Source organism: Triticum urartu, chromosome 4A (genome assembly GCF_056163025.1).
Source record: "Triticum urartu cultivar PI428250 chromosome 4A, HENAU_Tu73, whole genome shotgun sequence".
NCBI lineage: Eukaryota > Viridiplantae > Streptophyta > Magnoliopsida > Poales > Poaceae > Triticum > Triticum urartu.
This window is the reverse complement of record NC_141876.1, coordinates 154,508,993-154,528,690: the sequence shown is the minus strand read 5'-3', so window position 1 is coordinate 154,528,690 and position 19,698 is coordinate 154,508,993. Positions and strand designations below refer to the sequence as shown.

At 47.8% G+C, this 19,698-nt stretch overlaps 2 protein-coding genes and 2 pseudogenes across 9 annotated transcripts; 2 read left to right on the top strand and 2 right to left on the bottom strand.

The window, feature by feature from the left end:
* The first annotated feature begins 1,448 nt into the window (after positions 1-1,448).
* LOC125551285 (scarecrow-like protein 33) lies at positions 1,449-3,906 on the top strand. The gene has a single exon (XM_048714461.2). It carries the CDS (start codon positions 1,829-1,831, stop codon positions 3,767-3,769), a length of 1,941 nt encoding a protein of 646 aa, XP_048570418.1. The 5' UTR covers positions 1,449-1,828; the 3' UTR covers positions 3,770-3,906.
* Positions 3,907-4,521: 615 nt separating this feature from the next.
* On the top strand, positions 4,522-6,989 carry LOC125551286 (scarecrow-like protein 33 pseudogene; annotated as a pseudogene).
* Positions 6,990-7,181: 192 nt separating this feature from the next.
* LOC125553750 (membrane protein insertion efficiency factor) lies at positions 7,182-18,154 on the bottom strand. 8 transcript variants are annotated; one of them, XR_015600579.1, is made up of 7 exons: positions 17,997-18,154; positions 17,804-17,881; positions 17,292-17,348; positions 17,000-17,140; positions 16,822-16,910; positions 15,619-15,668; positions 7,182-7,387 (listed from the first exon to the last, which is right to left on the bottom strand). XR_015600579.1 is itself a non-coding variant. In XM_087518041.1 (6 exons), the coding sequence occupies exons 1-5, from the start codon at positions 18,043-18,045 to the stop codon at positions 16,852-16,854; spliced, it is 384 nt and encodes a 127-aa protein (XP_087374167.1). In that variant the 5' UTR covers positions 18,046-18,154; the 3' UTR covers positions 15,467-15,668; positions 16,822-16,851. The 8 variants fall into 8 exon arrangements, 3 of the variants coding, with proteins under 3 accessions (XP_087374167.1, XP_087374166.1, XP_087374168.1); XR_015600580.1 differs by having other exon boundaries at positions 16,846-16,910; XR_015600583.1 differs by lacking the exon at positions 7,182-7,387 and having other exon boundaries at positions 15,467-15,668; positions 16,822-16,915.
* LOC147975213 (uncharacterized) lies at positions 13,798-15,322 on the bottom strand (annotated as a pseudogene).
* Positions 18,155-19,698: the final 1,544 nt, after the last annotated feature.

The following is a 19,698-nucleotide window of genomic DNA, read 5'->3' as shown; positions in this document are numbered from 1 at the left end:
ATGAAACTTTATGCACGCACATGGAGACATACCCGTGCAACTTTTTCAGATTTCTTTTAGCATTTAGAAATGTGTTTTTTAAAGTGGGTTCATCCATACACTTGTCGTGAGAGTTTAGATTATTTTTTTTTCTTCGGAGTGGTACATAACCCCACGCACGTCACGGCTCACATACAGCACAGGCTAGGCCCACTCCACCTGCCGGTTGTCTGGTGACGTCGTCAGCGACGGAGCCATGACACTGTTTTGAGCCCAAAGAATTGCCTCCGTTTTGCATCACTTGGATTACCTCCATGCAGGCCGTCCCTGAGTCCCGATCTTGCCGGTTCGAGCAACTTCTCGACATGCGAGAATTTCCTTCTCTCCCACCAGATATACCAAATGGTTGTGATAATCAATATCTCGCAATCAATACCCGGAACTAGGGGCGCCAGGCCATTAGGTGTACACAATCGCGATCAGTTTGGCACATATCATTGGCCATCTGTTGTAGACCCAATATTCTCCAGATTTCATTCACACGAGGACACAGGAATAGAGCATGCCCAACACTCTCGCAATCACAAGTACAAAGAGGGCCATTGTGAGCTTGTTATTCATGTCTCTGTTGGAAAGAACTCCAAGGCATTGGTAACTCTGGTAACTTTAGCACTGATAGTATTTTAACTATAAAATATGCAGCCTGTAAGAACATCGTAACTGTGTTGGTACCTATAACATGAGTAACATGATAAATAAATGTACCGTGTGCAATTTGGTAACGTGTACTAAATCAACAACACTTATTTTTGGGACGAACGGAGTATAACATATGGATCCTGGTAACTATGTAGTAATCATGACATTCAACTTGCTGCTACCCACTTGCCATCTGAAATTGCTCTTGAAATCATAGTTATGGGATGCTGGAACATTTGGGTTCATAGAAATAACAAGATTTTCAATAACATCACTCCAAGCTCTGCCTCATGGAAAGTCCTCCTCAAGCAAGATCTCAAGATTATTTGTTGTAGAATCAAAGAAAGAAAACTTCAAACATTTCATGACTGGATTGATATATAGTTCCCTTCGAGTCCACTTGATCTTTGATGTTTCCGAAGCTAGGAATTGGCTAAACCAAATGTATTTTTTACTTTGTTAGTTTTATTAATGAAAATACCGTAGAACCATTGTTCTATGGTCAGGGCTTAAAAAATGCTCATACAACAAGTTATCCAAGTGCAAGGAAAATCAAGAGGTCTGTTGAGGGCAACAACACAAGACATACCCAGAAGGAAAAAGGAAAAGCGATATTTCAACTCATGGCTTTATTTAGGTATAAGATACATAAATCCACATTTCAACACCTGGCTTCAAACAAGACCTGTTCCACATGCACGTAAGTTTAAGGCCGGTGCGCATAGAAACCCATTCTCTGCAAATACGATTTTTTTTTTGCGGGGATGCAAATACGAATTTAACTCCAGAATATCCATTGTTTGAGGATATCGTGTCCATGTTTTGAAAAGCCTCATATGAACTCAAAACAGCACACATTTTGACACATAAATTGATTCGTACTACTACAAGACAACTGCTTCTTTTTGTTTATTAAACATGGGCAGAAGGATGGCTGAGACACCAAGACGAATAATACAATCTCTCTCAAACGGACCCTTGTTTGTTTGTCCATATGTGCAGGCGCTAGCTGCTCGATGGTGACCGATTTTATGCAACGGAAAGATTCGATGGTTCCAACTGAGCAGTGAGCTGGTTGGCTTCTTCACATGGAGTGTAATGGATAGAGGACAGCACGACATTTCCACTGCACCACCATCAACAAGCAACCATGCCTGCAATGGCTCCCGCCCAGGAAGAGCCGTTGGGGCTCGTCAAGCCTGCGCCACCGCCACCGCCCCCTTCCTTCTTCCTCGACCAACCCTCGATAACCAACGGTGGCTCACAGTCACAGCAGCCGCAGGATGACCTGGCCTTGGCATACATCTCGCGCATGCTCATGGAGGAGGACATCACCGACAAGTTCTTCTACCAACACCCTGAGCATCCGACGCTCCTGCAGGCCGAGCAGCCCTTCGCTGAGATCCTCTCAGCCTCCGGCATCGCCACAGCTGGTGCCCATGGGTCCTCCGCTTTACTTCCAAGTCAAGGCAACAACACGGGCATCATGGCTTCCGCGTTCTTGTCCAGCGAGATACATAGTCCACCCTTGTTCTTGAACGGCACAGTCACAGCGGAGGCGCCCAGGAGCGGCGTCACCATGGGCGACCTGTCGAGCATGGCTTTCTTCAAAGGCATGGAGGAGGCCAACAGCTTCTTGCCCACAGTCAATGTGATGGTGGATGCTAGGGGGCGTAAGAAGAGGTCTGGCATGGATAGCGAGACGGAGGCGTGCATGGGCAGGAGCAGCAAGCAAATAGCGGTGCGGGTGCTGGCGCATAATGATTCGGAGGAGGAAGAGACCGCACTTGAGCTGGACCTGCTCATCCTCAACGGCTATGACATGTACTCCAATGAGACGATGAAGGAGAGGGGGGGCCAGGCGGCGCATCAGAGCATTTGCAGGAAGGCGCCGTGTGTGAGGCACAGCGCGAGGCAGATGGTGGTGGCTGATCTGGAAACGCTGCTGATCCGCTGTGCGGAGGCGGTGGCTACCAACGACCGGAGCAACGCCGGCGATCTACTGAAGAAGATCAAGCAGCACTCGCTACCAACAGGAGACGCAAGGCAGCGACTGGCATATTACTTCGCCGAGGGGCTGGAGGCACGACTGGCGGGCACAGGGAGGCAAATATACCACTCGATCACCGCGGCGAATCACACCTCCACCGTGGAGCTCTTCAAAAGCTACCACCTGTGCATAGCCGCCTGCTGCTTCCTGAAGGTGTCGCTTAACTTCTCCAACAAAAACATCTACAATGCCGTGGCGGGGAGAAAGAAGCTGCACATTGTGCACTATGGTGTCAACGATGGGTTCCAGTGGCCGGATTTGCTCCGGTGGCTAGCAGACAGGGAGGGTGGGCCACCGGAGGTGAGGATCACCGGCATTATTAGCCCGCAGCCTGGGCCCTGTCCGGTTAAGCAAGCCAAGGAGACAAAACGCAGGCTCAGCTACTGCGCAAGGCAGTTTGGCGTGCCATTCAAGTTCCATGCTATCATAGCCAAGTTAGAGACTGTCCACGCTGAGGACCTCGACATCGATCCAGACGAGGTGCTCGTCGTGAACAATATGTTTCATTTCAGGACATTGATGGATGAGAGCCTCACCTTTGACATGGAAAACCCAAGGGACCTGGTGCTCAACACTATCAGGAAGATGAAACCATCCATGCTCATCCACGCTGCTGTCAATGGAGCATATAGCTCGGCGTTCTTCATGACTCGTTTCCGCCAAGCGCTCAACAACTTCACAGCGCAGTTTGACATGATGGAGAGTACCATGATGCAGAACAAAGACAAGAGGTTACTGGTGGAGCGGCACATTTTTGCACGCTCTGTGATGAATATCATTGCCTGTGAGGGCCCTGACCGGGTGGAGCGCCCTCAGAACTACAAGGAGTGGCATGCGCGGAACCAGCGAGCCGGACTAAGGCAGCTGTCATTAGACCCTGACATTGTTAAGATGCTCAAGGACCAAGTGAAGAAGCAGTACCACAAGCATTTCATGATTGATGAGGATCAACGGTGGCTTCTGCTCGGATGGAAAGGCCGGGTGCTCTACGCCCTCTCGACATGGGTAGCTGATGATGCTAGTGGCTCTCAACTGGAGTAGATGGATGGATTGAAGTACGAGTGAATATAGATTTGCCTGTTGCACTATCAGATGTGTGTTTGCTCCTTTTTTGTATGTGTAACTTGGTAACAGAGACCATTATAAGATTTCAGAGATGCAGTGAGTGCACATATATCCATTTTAATCTGCATTGTGAGAGACAAGATTATGTGGAATCTCTGCATAGCTTGGTCTGATAAGGAGACTGGATATTTCTCTTCAATTTTCTCAATCAGAGATGACATGATATGTGAGAAACAGTGCGCTTGTAGGTTGTAATGCTAACCTGGTGGATAATTTGGAAGGAGCGCGATACGCACATCTTTGACAACAATGCCTGCGATGCTGACCAGTTGTCTCTCGATATCTTTGAAGAGCTCCAGAACCATGCAGGGACTCAGCGCACAGACGGAACCCCTTCTGCCTAATCTGTTCAAGTCTTTAGTGCTGTAATAGTAGCTGAACGTACTTAGGTTAATTGTACTCTTCCTGGCTCTGCCAGCTTCTCTTAATGAATGAAACTCGCATAGCACTGCTACAATTTCATCAAGAAAAGAAAAAAAGTTAGGAATGATGATTCTGACATGATACATACAATCAGTCATCACTCTAATGTCTAATAAGATGTCAGGAAAGTATCGAAATTGCAGCTAGTTTCCATGTCCTGATTAGTTTCAGTGATGCCTTGTCAAGGTTCCTGGTATTGCAGAAACTGGAGGATGCTTGCTCAACTAGTACTGAAGGTGCACAGGTTGGGTCGATGCATGTTAGCTGTTTGTATCCATGCGTCTTTTTTCTTTTTCTTTAATGTGCATTGGAATGTACATCCTACTATTGTTTTTTAGTCGTCTGCATCGGAAAGGAAGGTCACAAGTTTGTCATCTTGTCTTCATCGTTGTAGAATCAGTCAACTGCAGACAGTCCATTTATGATAGTACACAAAACATGTAGTACGCCTAGTACAGTTTTGTTATGTGGCCTGGTCTTCCGTTGGATGGTTGGAATCATCGAACACCCAGCCAAAATCTCCATGTTATCTCATACAACCAGGACAGACTGAGAGCATAGGAGCACCATCATTCATGGCACCCACGCCCTATGTCTTTCCCAATCCCAACCTGCAGCCTGCTCCGGCGTTGCAACAGCCGCATGATGACCTGGCCCTCGACTACATCTCGCGCATGCTCATGGAGGAGGACATCGTTGACAAGTTCATATACCAGTACCCTGACCCCGCCGCGCTGCTGCAGGCCCAGCATCCCTTCGCACAGATCCTCACCACCTCCGACACCACCACCTCATCCGACATGCTCACCTCAGCCTTGCCAATCAGACATATCCAGAACCCAGCCTTCTTTTTGAATGACAATGGCGTGGCAGATCCCAACAACAGCATGGACATGATCTCGAGCATGGCATTCTTCAGAGGAATGGAGGAAGCCAACAGATTCTTGCCCAGATACAGCGGGGCCGTGGAGGGTAGTAACATGCCTCACGGCGGCGGCGGCAACGGGGCAGAAGCTGGAAGGAGCAGCAAGCAAATGGCTGTGCAGGTGCACCCTGAATCCAAGGAGGAGAGCGATATGTTGGACCAGTTCATGCTCAACAGCTACGACATGTGCACCACTGAGGCACGTGAGCGATGTGACGAGGCGGAGCAGCAGCCCATCTCCACCAAGGCGCCGCGTGGGAGGCGCGGCGCTAGGCTGGCGGTGGTGGACGACCTGGAGACACTGCTGATCCGTTGCGCGGAGGCAGTGGCCACTAACGATCAGCGCAGCGCGTGCGAGCTGCTGTGGCGGGTCAAGCGGCACTCTTCCCCAACAGGAGACGCCACACAGCGACTGGCGCATTACTTTGCTGAGGGTCTAGAGGCACGGCTGGCTGGTAGAGGGAGCCAGCTTTACCGATCGCTAATGGTGAAGTGCACCCCCGTCGTCGAGGTCCTCAAGGCCTACAAGCTCTTCATGTCCGCCTGCTGCTTCATGAAGGTGTGTTTCCTCTTCTCCAACAAGACCATCTACAATGCCGTCATGGGGAGACACAAGCTGCACATTGTGCACTATGGTGTCAATGACGGGTTCCAGTGGCCAGACTTGCTCCGGTGGCTAGCAGAAAGGGAGGGCGGCCCTCCGAAGGTGAGGATCACCAGCATTACCAGCCTCTGGCCAGGATTCCGTCCTGCCGAGCAAACTTACGATACAGGACAACGGCTCTACCGCTGCGCAAAGCAGTTTGGCGTGCCATTCAAGTTCCGCGTCATCCCAGCCAAGGCAGAGGATGTCCGGGTAGAGGATCTCGACATCAATCCTGACGAGGTTCTTGTCGTGAACAGCCTAATCCATTTTAGGTCCCTGATGGACGAAAGTGTTGTCATCGACAGGCTAAACCCCAGGGACATGGTGCTAAACACTATCAGAAAGATGAAGCCAGCCGTATTCGTCCATGCCATCGTGAACGCATCATACAACACGACATTTTTCGTGACACGGTTCCGCCAAGTGCTCCACAACTTCGCAGCACACTTTGACATGATGGAAGCCACGGTGCCACGAGACAATGATGAGAGGCTGCTGGTGGAGCGGGACATCATCGCACGATGTGCCATGAACATCATCGCCTGTGAGGGGACAGACCGGGTGGAGCGCCCTCAAAACTACAGGGAGTGGCAGGCGCGGAACCAGCGAGCAGGGCTCAGACAGTTGGCACTGGACCCAGACATTGTTCAGTTTTTGAAGGACATAGTGAAGAAGCAGTACCACAAGCATTTCGTGATCAACGAGGATCACCAATGGCTTCTGCAGGGATGGAAAGGACGCGTGCTCTACGCCATCTCCACATGGGTATCTGACGATGCTAGCAGCACTCAAGTGACATAAATTTTAAGTACCAATGGATGCTTGGGCACATTTGATCTGCTTTTGTCAAGTATGGTCCCAAACATTTTTTAGCAGCTTGCACCAGTTATGATTTATGAGGATCTACGGTGCAATCTGCAACAAGGGTCTATGTTTACCATGGTAACGATGTACACATAAGGAATAAAGTCTGGAAAATCCTTCGTTTTTTGTGGAGAAATTATAAACTAAACTGCACAATCCATGAGCCAAACCAAAATGATTTGTGGGCATACAAATCCACAACTTTAAACCAGCAGAATAGCTTTCCTACAGAAGTGATTTAGTGGTCCATGGAAACTGTACAATCCACTTACCGTTTACCACAACCATCTTCTGCATAGAAATCTCAGGAACGAATCATCCTTGTGTCATGGCATAACTGACAGCATAGTCAACAAAATACATTTTCCCTTGAAACTAGCACAAACAGTAGTACTCCCTGTTAGGAATAAGCAACTTGTATTCCCATGAGGCCATAGGCCAATATATATACATGTACAGGTGTGGAACATATGCAGGAAACCCCTTATACAACGGGATAAATACAAAGGGGTACATGACTTATATTATAACTCTAACACCCCCCTCAAACTCATGGTGGATGAACAACACTGAGTTTGGAGAGATAAAAGCCATGTTGTACTCTAGTCTGGGCCTTCGTCAGGAAATCCGCCAACTGTAACTCGGAAGGCACATACTGTAGAGCAATAACCTGATCCTGCACACCAACGCGCACATAGAAAGCATTAACACCAATATGCTTGGTGAGCTCATGCTTCACAGGATCGCGCGCAATGCTGATAGCACCTGTACTGTCGGATAAGAGCAGAGTCGGTGTAGTGACAGAAACACCAAAATCCTGAAGTAACCACCGTAACCAAGTCACCTCTGCCGTCAAAAGAGCCATTGCTCGCAACTCAGCCTCGGCACTCGAACGGGAAACTGCAAGCTGTTTCTTCGTCTTCCAGGCAATGAGAGAACCACCAAGAAAAACACAGTAAGCAGAAAGTGAACGGCGATCTGAAGGATCACTAGCCCACGTAGCATCCGAATAGGCCTGAAGCTGTAAAGAACTGGAGCGAGGAAAGAATAGACGGTGAGAGATCGTGCCTCGAAGATATCGGAGAACACGAAGAAGATGACTATAGTGAACCGAGGTGGGAGCAGAGACAAACTGACTCAGAATATGAACTGGATAAGAGATGTCCGGACGAGTGACAGCTAGATAGACAAGACTGCCAACAAGATGACGATAACGCGTCGGGTCAGGGAGAGGATCACCATCAGTAGCACGAAGGTGAACACTGAGCTCCATAGGAGTCTCAACAACGCGCTCGTCAGTAAAAGCAGCACGAGCAAGAAGATCCTGGATATACTTTTCCTGGGATATAAAAAAGCCATCAGAGGTAGAAGAGACTTCAATCCCAAGAAAGTAGCGAAGAGATCCAAGACCAGACATAAGAAACTGCTCACTAAGACGGGCCTTTACAAAGGCAATATACTCGGGGTCATCCCCCGTGATGATCATGTCATCAACATAGAGAAGAAGAAGAGTCCGACCATGAGGAGAAAGGTGAATAAACAATGCTGGATCATGAGCACTTGCTGAAAAACCAGCAGCAGTGATCACAGAGGCAAAGCGCTCAAACCAGGCGCGGGGGGCTTGCTTAAGGCCATAGAGAGAGCGACGAAGACGACATACCATGCCATCAGGAACAGAATACCCAGGTGGTGGCTGCATGTACACCTCCTCACGCAGCTCACCATTAAGAAAGGCATTCTTAACATCAAGCTGAGATATAGACCAGTGGCGTGCAGAGGCAACGGCAAGAAGTGTACGAGCAGTGGTCATATGGGCCACAGGAGCAAAAGTCTCGTCATAATCACGACCGTGCTCCTGCTGAAAACCACGAGCCACAAGACGAGCTTTGTGACGCTCAAGAGAACCATCGGAGCGAGTCTTAACCTTGTAGACCCACTTACAAGTGATCGGACGGACTCCGGGAGGAAGAGAAACAAGATCCCAAGTACCAGTGCGTTCAAGAGCAGCAATCTCCTCTGCCATCGCAAACTGCCATTCAGGATGAACAACAGCCTGACGGTAAGAAGTCGGCTCAAGAACAGCAGCACCAGCGGTGGGAAATCCAAAGCGATCAACAAGCGGACGAGGACGAGAACACAAGCCATAAGTAGGCTGAGAGGAAGATGACGACTCATCCACAGAGGCATCGACTGGTCGTGGACGACGAGTGTAATGCTGAGGAAAAGATGGAATAATAGAAGGAGGAATCGTCAAGGTAGAATCGGGGGGTGGCGACGAAGAAGTCACCGGAGATGAAGGTGTAGAATCCGGTGACATGCTGGGAGAGGAGACCGGGGAGGAAGTCACCGGAGATGAAGGTGGAGAACCCGGTGACATGCTAGGCGAGGAGACCGGGGAAGATGGTGGCTGCAAATCAACTAGAGGTGGAGAAGGAGAGGAAGTGGAACGGAGAGGTACAGGCTCGACGGGGGTGATAGGTGAGTCAGGAAAAGTGAGGAAAGAGATATCATGCACTGAAAAAGTCGAGGAAGATGGGTGTGGGTAGAAGGGACGAGACTCATCAAAAGTCACGTCTCGAGAGATACGCATCCGATGACCGATAGGATTCCAACAACGATAGCCCTTATGCTCATCACTGTAGCCTAAGAAGACACACTCAACAGACTGAGCAGTCAGTTTGGTGCGTTCGCGAGGGGCAAGAAGAACATAGCAAACACAACCAAACGAGCGAAGCATCGAATAATCAGGAGAACGATCAAAAAGTCGCTCGAAAGGAACACCACCCTGTAGAGCAGCGGAAGGCTGTATATTGATAAGATAGGTGGATGTGGAGACGGCCTCAGCCCAAAAATGAGGCGGGAGAGAGGCAGCAATCATCAATGCACGAGCCGTCTCAAGAAGATGTCGATGCTTTCGCTCAGCCACACCATTCTGAGCATGAGCACCAGGACAAGAGAATTGAGAGAGAGTCCCTTGCTCAGCAAGAACACCACGCAACATCTTAGAGATATACTCGCCAGCGGAGTCAGCACGAAAAACACGAATGGGTGAAGAGAACTAAGTATGAACCATGGCAGCAAAATTCTTATAAATAGACAACACCTCAGAACAAGAAGTCATGAAATAAAGCCATATGTAACGAGAGAAATCATCTATGAAAATAATATAGTATTTATGACCACCTTTCGAAGCGAAAGGGGCCGGACCCCATACATCAGAATGGACTAAATCGAAAGGACGCTTGGACACTGACTCACTATCTCTACTCCTAATGTCTCAGTTGGTAGGTCGCGTTCCGGGTTTTATTTTCGTCCCACCTCACCCGGTCTTTTTTGGTACTTCTTTGGTACTTCCTCCCACCTCCCTCTCAGCCGCGAAAAACCAAGGAAAACCCCGCGATCGAGTCCCGCACACGCCCAACCTCCCGTCTCACGCTAAGCCGCATAGAACCAAAAAAAACCCTCAAGCCGAGTCCCCCGCCCGCCCCCACGCACTCCAGGCCCTAACATCCCGTCGCACCAAGACAGACGAACCAAAAAAATCTACGAATAGTCCACCGGTTATTTTTCGCTGGTTTTTATTTCGCCTCACCACTTTCGTTGGTTTTATTTCGCTGGTTTTATTTCGTCTCCCTCCCACCTGTCTTTTCGCTTCACCACCCACATAAACCCATCAGATTAGTTACCATAAAAAAATCGCAATCAATCAAGTATTGATGATCAGATTAGTTACCATATAAAAAATAAATCGCAATCAATCAAGTATTGATGGGATATTTCCTTATATTGATGTGATTTCCCCTTTTTTATCATCAATCGTCTCTACTGCCTAAAAAATGCGTAGCTTTCCTTTTCGCTTCACCACCCACATAAACCCATCAGATTAGTTACCATATAAAAAATAAATCGCAATCAATCAAGTATTGATGATCGGATTAGTTACCGTATAAAAAATAAATCGCAATCAATCAAGTATTGATGGGATATTTCCTTATATTGATGTGATTTTCCCTTTCTTATCATCAATCATCTCTACTGACTAAAAAAATGCGTAGCTTTCCTTTTCGCTTCACCACCCACATAAACCCATCAGATTAGTTACCATATAAAAAATAAATCACAATCAATCAAGTATTGATGATCAGATTAGTTACCATATAAAAAATAAATCACAATCAATCAAGTATTGATGGGATATTTTCTTATATTGATGTGATTTTGCGTAGCTTTCCTTTTCCTGCCAACCGACCGCGTCCCGTCTCCCTACATCCGCCCTCGTTGCTCTGCCTCCCACACGAACAAACCCTCTCGTTTGACCTCCCCCAAACCCCGCATGATGGAAAAACCCAGCCGCCTGCTTCCCCTCCTCTCGACCGCTCCATACGTCCAGATCGCGGCCCCATCCCCATCCTCCTCTCACGTCACGGCGGCCGATGGACTGCCGCCACCACCCTCCTACTCTCTCGCCGCCGCCGTCCTCCCGCTCGCTCGCCGCCGCCGTCGCCACCAATCCCGGCGAAGGCGCCGTTGCTGCTATGTCGCCTCCTTTCCCCATCCAAGCCTGACCATGGCAACGGCGCCCTCTCATGTGTCCCGCGGTGAGGTTTGGGGAGGCGCGACCACAATCCAGTAGGGATCTCACCGCGGACCCGTCCGCTGGGATGGGTGTTGCCTCCGTTGCGAATGGGATCGAAGGGAGGGACTACTTCGTCGTCAAGGTCGGCGAGGCAGCGGCCGATTGGGAGCCCGGTTGTGAACATGGGAGTTCGTCCCCATGGAGGCGGCGGCCGTGGAGATTGGATGTGAAGCAACCCCACTTGCCGGTGGTGGAGGCTTGCCGTCCATGTGATCCTTTCTTCTCCCGGTATCCCCATTCCTTGCCTCCCATTACAAAAGCGAGCATAAATGAGAGCAGGGGCTGATTTTCATCACTTCATTTCTCATATTTTTAGTTGCTTTTTTGAGATTATACAAGATGCTCCCGATCTGTTTTGTCAAATTACTTGGATCGTCTTATGGAATTGACAGCCATCGCATTTTTCACCTCATGTTATTTCTTAATCCTTGTCCCACTAGGCATCCACTACATGTTTGGTAATGACGTGATGTTGAGGCGGCTAGGAGAAGCTCAGCAGCCAGATCAAGGGCTATCGAGATGGATCTGGGAGCCAAGCAATAGTTCTTCTGTTAAATTTTGGTTATTATCTTTTCTATTGTTACGATTGTGGGATGGTTGATTTTGACTCGGTGTAACATTTGCATTTGTTTCCCCAGCTTGTTGGCGTAGATGCGTGGCACTGCGGCAACTAATCAAGAGCGAGGGCAGTGCACATCAGAGCTACGCTGAATGTAGCGAGCCAACCACGAATTGGGTATGTTCACATGAGGGATGGGAGAGGAGAGGAACATTAACATTTTTCATGATTTGGATGAAAATTTCAGTTCATAGTTTCTCCGTACGTGGCAACACACTAACGGTACTCATGGGCTTAGAATGAAAGTAGCGCCAGCAGAATCAGTAGGTTGGATGGGAAGGCGGTTGTTGCCCTTGTCCCTTGGTGCTAGCCTACCGTGGTGGCCTCACTAACTTGCTCATTGCGAATACGAGTTCGTGGGGTCGCGAGTTGCTGCAGATTTGTTTTTATCACTTTTTACAATATTTATTGATGTATCCCTAACTCATCGAGTCATTTTTAGCTTTGATTTCCCATATACGCCAGCCTAAATATCCCATGGTCAGAATATTTGCATGGTTAGTGGACATTGTCCCTTTCTTTCTAATGTTTAATATTTTATATTGCCGATAGAAATAATTTTATCCGCTTGATTTAGGAAGTGCACATAGGTAGGTCAACATATTTTGTAGCTCTTTCGGATGTAAAAGCATATGTTGCATAAGAAATTATTATCTTCCAAGCATACTCACATTTCACTAACAAATAGGGGGAGGTTCAGACTTCAGAGCAATGATAAAAAGGTTTATTCCTCACTCTTTTGTTGGAATTTTAGTTCCAAGTTAACATGATTTCTTATCCGCTTCATAAGTCATGCATGTGCTTAATTAGGTGATAAGTAGGGCTATTGTGGGGTTTGTTTAAACTCCAGCATAAGGAATTCTTGTTTAAGAAAAAAGACTTTTGGCTTCTTTAATTACAAATTGATTGCAACATCGTGTTAGTATGTGATTTCTCACATCTGGTTGTAATATTTGTGAAGACGTGCATTGCACGTGCACTTGGAAGCGGGCCCGTGGCCCGCGCCGGACGGCGCCGACGCTGACCCGGGCCACCTCCTCCACGTATTCTTGGAGCTGTGGCTGGCCGATTTACATGAAATTAATTCCCTCAGTTCTGGTGGCAAATATAATACACATAATCCATATTGTTATGCACTAGCGTGTGTGTGTGAAATAGATGGATTATGGTCCCGTACCCAATAAGATGGATATGCGTGTGTGTTAGAGAGAGGGAGAGGGGGAGAGAGAGTGAGGAAGAGGGAGAGAGTGTGTGTGTGTGTGAGGATTTGATGGTAAAAAAGGTCGCCAATGTCGTAATATTGAACTCTTTAAGTTAACGTGGCCCCGTTGCAACGCACGGGCGTTCTTCTAGTGTGAATATGGTAACTGAATCTACTTGCCAAGACGACAACCCTGACACTCTAAAGAGACATCTCCTGAGACAGACCCCAGAAGACCTCGACGAACTAAAGAAGACAACCGAGAACCACACAGATGACCAAGTCGATGATGCCACTGCTGGAAGGAACCAGTAACGGAGGCGACAGAAGCGGAAGAACTGGCGATGGTGGTGGTAGCGGAAGGAACATGAAGCCAGTCCAACTCCCAAAGACCCTGAGAATCACGGTGGCGAGGGCCAGCCCCAACCAGAGTGTGCGTGCGACGGTCCTGGACAGAACAAGAGTCAACGTCAAGGATGACGCGACAACCAGAATCAGTAAGTTGACCAGCAGAAAACAGATTCATGGTAAGTCGAGGAACATGAGCAACATCAGGAACAGAATAAGGAGTGGTAAGATTGCCTCTACTAGCAACAGAAAGTGGAGTACCATCAGCAGTGAAGACATGAACAGGAGAATCCAGTGATCGAAGAGAGGACAAAGTGGAAGAATGAGAAGACATATGAAAAGAAGCTCCAGAGTCCAGAACCCATGGGGATGTACCTGACTGTGTAGAGGGTGATTGCTCAGTGCGGGAAGCATCAGTCACAGAACCAGCAGTACCCGTCGAGGAAGAACCTGAAGCCGCGAGCAGACGCTTAAGTCTCAGAATATCCTGGTCAGTCAAAGCAATGGCTGAAGCTGTCGAGGTAGATGACGAAGTCCCTGAAGATGATGATCGCGCCTTGCGCAGGTGTTTCTTCTTCGTGTAGCACTGAGACTCAAGATGACCATCATTGTTGCAATAGTTGCAATGTGGACGGGGACGACCTGAGCCTCCAGAAGGAGTGGGCAAGAGCGGCGAAGCACTCGAGCGAGAGGGGGTCGGTGCAGCAGGTGGCGTAGGAGCACGAGTAGCGAGCACAGAGGGAACCTCCAGCAAACCAGCCCCACGTAAGCGAGTCTCCTCAGCACGAATCTCAGAAAGCGCCTCCATGAGAGAAATACGGCCACGAGCAAACAACTGAGCACGCCGGGGCTCAAACTCCTTACGGAGCCGAGACAGGAACTCATAGACGCGATGAAACTCCAAATTGGCCTGGACAGCCTGGCAACAGGGGCAGGTACGACAACCAGCACTGCGGAGAGAATCAAGCTGGCGCCAGATAGCAGAACTCTGTGCATAGAAGTCATCAACAGTAGAGTCACCCTGCTGAAGAGCATGCTCCTGACGGACCACAGAAAGGTATAAGGCATCACCAGAGGGCTGATAGCGCTGACGAAGACGGGTCCACATCTCAGAGACAGTAGGAAGACCCAGAAACTCGGAAGCAAACTGAGGCAGAACACTAGCAGTGAGAACAGCTGCAGCACGAGCATCATCATCAAGCCACTGGGTGTAAACAGACAGAGCACCATGATACGTCTGAAGAGCCTCCTCATAAGCCAAAACCCTCTCATCATAAGCACGATCAGCAGCCTCATCAGCAAGCTTAGCCGCATCCTTGGCGGCCTGATTAGCATCCGGATGAAGAACCGGTGGAGTCGGCGGAATAGGAGCCACCGGAGGAACCGGACGTGGCGGACAGCAGACCTCGCCAGAAAGAACACCCCAGAGACGGATGCCACGCATGTGAATGCGCATGAAGCCAGTGAACTCAGTGTAGTTAGTACCATCGAAGATCACCGGACAGCGAGGGACAGCAACATAGCCCGATGCAGCAGTCATTTTTTTTGGTCAACGACTGCGTGGAAGCCCGATCCGATCTGGAGGGCAGAATCGAGCAGCTAGGCGGTGGGATCCGATCTGGAAAGAAGTAGAGGCAAGCAGGAAGATGAGCGCCTCGTCACTTGAAGCTGGCTGCAGCTGGGCGATGGGAATCGGCGACTGAGACGACTGGAGGCCCGGCGGTTGGAGGCGATTTCGATCTGGAGCGGGGCCTGGAGCACATCGATCACGGGAGGTCGTGGTGAGCGCTTCTATCTGCAGCGGAACGGGGAGGAGAAGGAGATCGAGGAAGACTTCGATCAGGAGATCAATCACACGAGGCCGGTTGGAGATCGAGCAGGACTGCTTCGATCGGGATGGATCAATCGCACGAGTTGCAGCGTGCAAAAAATTGACCTAGCTCTAATACCATGTTAGGAATAAGCAACTTGTATTCCCATGAGGCCATAGGCCGATATACATACATGTACAGGTGTGGAACATATGCAGGAAACCCCTTATACAACGGGATAAATACAAAGGGGTACATGACTTATATTATAACTCTAACACTCCCGAGTTACCTCCTTTATGAAGTTGCGATGAGATGATATCTTGTGAGACATTCCAACATCTGAAATAAAAAAGAGGGAGATCAAAAAAGATCAACATGGGAAATCAAATATTAGTGCCAACAATGCTGAAAAATACTAAGAGAAACAAGTTTGGCCAATGAAACAGACATTAGGCTGAATGGGTGCACAAGTCACAAGTGTCCAAATCAATATAGTATACCATCAAAATATTTCAAGGGGGCATTACCAAATATGATACACTAAGTTGCAACAGGAAAAAACAACAAAACACCGTATTCAAGGATATGGTAGCCAGGAGATCAGATACGCAGACCAGGCAAATGCTGAAATGGAAGACAGTAAGAAGTGAGCTGCACATCCCCCCCCCCCCCCCCCCCCCCCCCCAAGAGAAACAAGTTTGGCCAATGAAACAGACATTAGGCTGAATGGGTGCACAAGTCACAAGTGTCCAAATCAATATAGTATACCATCAAAATATTTCAAGGGGGCATTACCAAATATGATACACTAAGTTGCAACAGGAAAAAACAACAAAACACCGTATTCAAGGATATGGTAGCCAGGAGATCAGATACGCAGACCAGGCAAATGCTGAAATGGAAGACAGTAAGAAGTGAGCTGCACATCCCCCCCCCCCCCCCCCCCCCCCCCCCGCTAAGAAAGATTTAAATTCTAATTCATAGATACTTACAGTGCATGAAATAGGATCCTTCTTGTACTCCCCCATTATAATTTTACTACATTGTACATTCAATTTTTCGCGTGGTAGTTCAGATTTTTTTTAGATTGTCTTCATGTTCAAGAATATGTCAATGCTCATTCTTCATCCGACTCCGAAGGAGGAAATTTTGGATCTCCATGCATCTACTATGTTATATTGACAGGTTGTGCACAGTTAAGAAAACAGCAAAAGCCAGTCGGGCCTTTGAAACTAGTCTGCAGAAGAACGGAGCTAGAAAATGGTGGCCTATGATAGCGGAAGCTCGTGCAAGTGAATCATCATTTAAACAACCTAGGTTAAATTCTTGATAAGCAACAAATAAATGTCTCTAGTGCAATCATCTAGTTCCATCGTAATAAACAATAAAAATCAAGCGAGCTGAAAAAGAGAAAAACTGAAAGATGTAATACAACTGAGGCACTGCTTATATTGCTTATTTAACTGTGTGCAGAGCACAGTCTAGCACGCACATGTGCAGTGTTTCTAGTAATTACCAGCCATCATTCCTCAGGTAACTCTCCCTCCCCAAACCACCTGGGAGGATCATATCCCTGTCCACCTACGCTTGTATCAGAAAACAAAGCACTCATGTTCCATAAACATGATATGATGCAGAACTGGAAATGTGTAGCAAAAAAGAACACGCACCAAGAGGATTACAACGGCACAGACGCCATGCTGTCAAGATTGTACCCTTCGCAACACCATATCTTTTGTACGCCTGCATAGAGTACTCGCTGCATGTTGGCACATAACGGCAGCTTGAAGGCAGCAAGGGTGATATCTCTCCTGTTCACATAAAGCATGAGCCAGTGAGCAGGCCATGTATAGATAAAAGCCGGTCTTAAAAGCATGGTCTATGACTGCATAGTGGTAGTAACACAAATGTCCAAAAGACAACCAGAAATGAAGCGGTAACAAACTGCAAACAAGAACTTACTTTTGTAGAATTTTAGCATCGATAGTGCCACGCTGACTCCCAAATCGTTGACTTCCTCTTCTCAGAATCATAACATGCACATATTTTTGGAAAAGGGGGTCAGTTTGTTACTTCTGTAAATCAGCACAGGGAAAACACAACTCCATGTTCGATCAAAACAACGCTGAATGCATGATGTCCTAAACTCGTAATGTCTTACTTAAGCTAGTGCCTGCTCCTTGTCCTAAATTCATGTTTACAAGAGCGCATAAAGTATTGCATAGTGGCGTACGTCTAATGAGTTTTTACAGCATGCGAGTTGAAACCAACGATTCATGAGCTTCTGAGAGTTCTCTTGCACAAAAAATAGACTAAAGAAACTCACCCACATAAAGATGAAATAACTGTGTTGAACAGTCCAATACTTGGGAAACAAAACATAAACTAATACTTTGGAAACAAAACATACATAAACTAAAATAAAGGAAAAAGAAATGCATTCAGATTTCTCAATCTGTCATCACTAGACTAACCGTCGTCGTCGGCAGCACAGCAGACCCGCACCATCGGAATCCTTCTCTTATTCTTGTAGTGCGGACCAGTGAAAGAAGCTGGAGATTCAGAAACCAGCAGGCAGATAAAAGGGGGTAAAAAAGAGAGAAATCGGTATATCGGTTGCCGCAGGATAAGGTTCAGGAGAGATTTAACTGAAAGTAAGAGACTCACGTGCGCTCCTCCCGAGAGGCAAGAGGGAAGCGGAGACGGGGGCGGCCATGGCGACGGTGGCGTGGCGCCTACCGGCAGCACAGACGAGCAGTGGTGATTTTCGCAGGATCTTTTTATTGGATAAAGTTCTTGCAGGATTTGAGGCCTTTTGGGCTAAATACACTATTATCCCTACTCTATGGAAATGGTGGGCTGGGCTCGGAAAATTTTGCCCTCCGGCCCTTTCGAAGCAATTTTTTGGACCATTTTTTTTGGAAAAGAAAATCAGCCACGCGGAAGGCTATCCAAAGAACTAGACCTTGTCGGCGAATCGCACACACCAAAACCTACCAATATCAAAGCTTGTGAAGGATAAAAAAAAATATCAAAGCTTGTGAAAATAGATAGCCCTGGTGATTAGGAATTCGCAAGAAGCGGATGGAAGGTCCTAAACCCCTTTTTTTTCCCATGAAAGGCCAACCACAAGGCGACTAGGGTTTCGGCTGGTCCGTGCCGGCCGCCTTCTTGACAGCGGTGTGGTGGCCGACGCCATTGCTGTCCCAGGGCGGCTTTGGAGCGTCGTTGTTAGCCTCTCTCTCCACGACGAGCTTGACGGCTGATGAGGATCTCTCGATGTAGCATCAACTCTTCTCCCCTGACTGTTTAGATGGGATCAGCAGCTTGTTCATGGAAGTTTTGAGGTACTGAGACTGTGTTCTTCACCCTTCTCGGGGGGAGCTCCTTCTCCAAATTCGTTGCCCCCTAACAAATTTAAGTTAGGGTTTGCTGTCCTCCGACAGTGCCATCGACCGAGAATTTTTTCTGTTGTTTTACTGCCATGAGGATACTAGCATGGAACTGTCGCGGCCTCGGGAATGCCCCGATAGTCCGAGTTTTGTTGGATGTTCGGCGAGCATGTAACCCCGATGTGGTGTTCTTGTCGGAGATGCACTTAAAGAGCTATCCGGCAGAGTGTTTGAGAAAAAAATGAGGATGGATCAGAAGCTGGTGTGTGTTAGTGAGGGAGAAAGGGTGGCCTAGTGCTTTTCTGGAAGAAGGAAATAAAGATTCATAGATAGGGATTGGATCCCACATTCATTGATGTAAGAGTGGAAGATGAAACTAATAATTCTTAGATGCTAACGGGTATGTATGATGAATTTAAATGGGAACATAAGTACAAGATTGGAATTTATGAGACAACTCCATCAGAATTATAATTACCCCTGGCCTCTTATAGGGTATCTCAATGAAGTCCGGTTCTTGAGTGATAAAGATGGAGGAAATCCACGTCCGCAACAATACATACATGCATTCCAATCAACAATAGATGATTGCAGATTAAGAGACTTGGGGTACCTGGGTGATCGTTTCACCTGGCAGTGTGGACATATTAAAGAGATGCTTGACCGTGGACTGATAAATGATGCATGGGGAATCATGCACCCCAAAGCAGCACTCCAGAACATGAACTACAACCATTCAGACCACAGTCTGCTCTTGGTGGATACCGAGTACTATGCTCAAGAAGAAAATAGTGGAGAGCGAGTTAAGCGATTTGAGGCACGATGGCTCAAAGAAAGCTCCTTTTCGGAGAAGGTGTTGGAGGTGTGGCAAAGATAGGGTCAAACCCAAACTTGGGTTTGGTCCATGTGATAAATTAAACGCATGCACAATATGCTTCATGACTGGGATCAAAGGGTGCTTAAGAAACCAAAGAAAC

Coding starts and splice junctions, on each gene's coding strand:
- LOC125551285 (XM_048714461.2), top strand. CDS start 1,829: ATGCCTGCAATGGCTCCCGCCCAGGAAGAGCCGTTGGGGCTCGTCAAG.
- LOC125553750 (XM_087518041.1), bottom strand. CDS start 18,045: ATGGCCGCCCCCGTCTCCGCTTCCCTCTTGCCTCTCGGGAGGAGCGCA. Junction 17,141..17,291: donor GATGCTAAAATTCTACAAAA/GTAAGTTCTTGT, acceptor TTATGTGAACAG/GAGAGATATCACCCTTGCTG. Junction 16,911..16,999: donor GTGCCGTTGTAATCCTCTTG/GTGCGTGTTCTT, acceptor ATACAAGCGTAG/GTGGACAGGGATATGATCCT.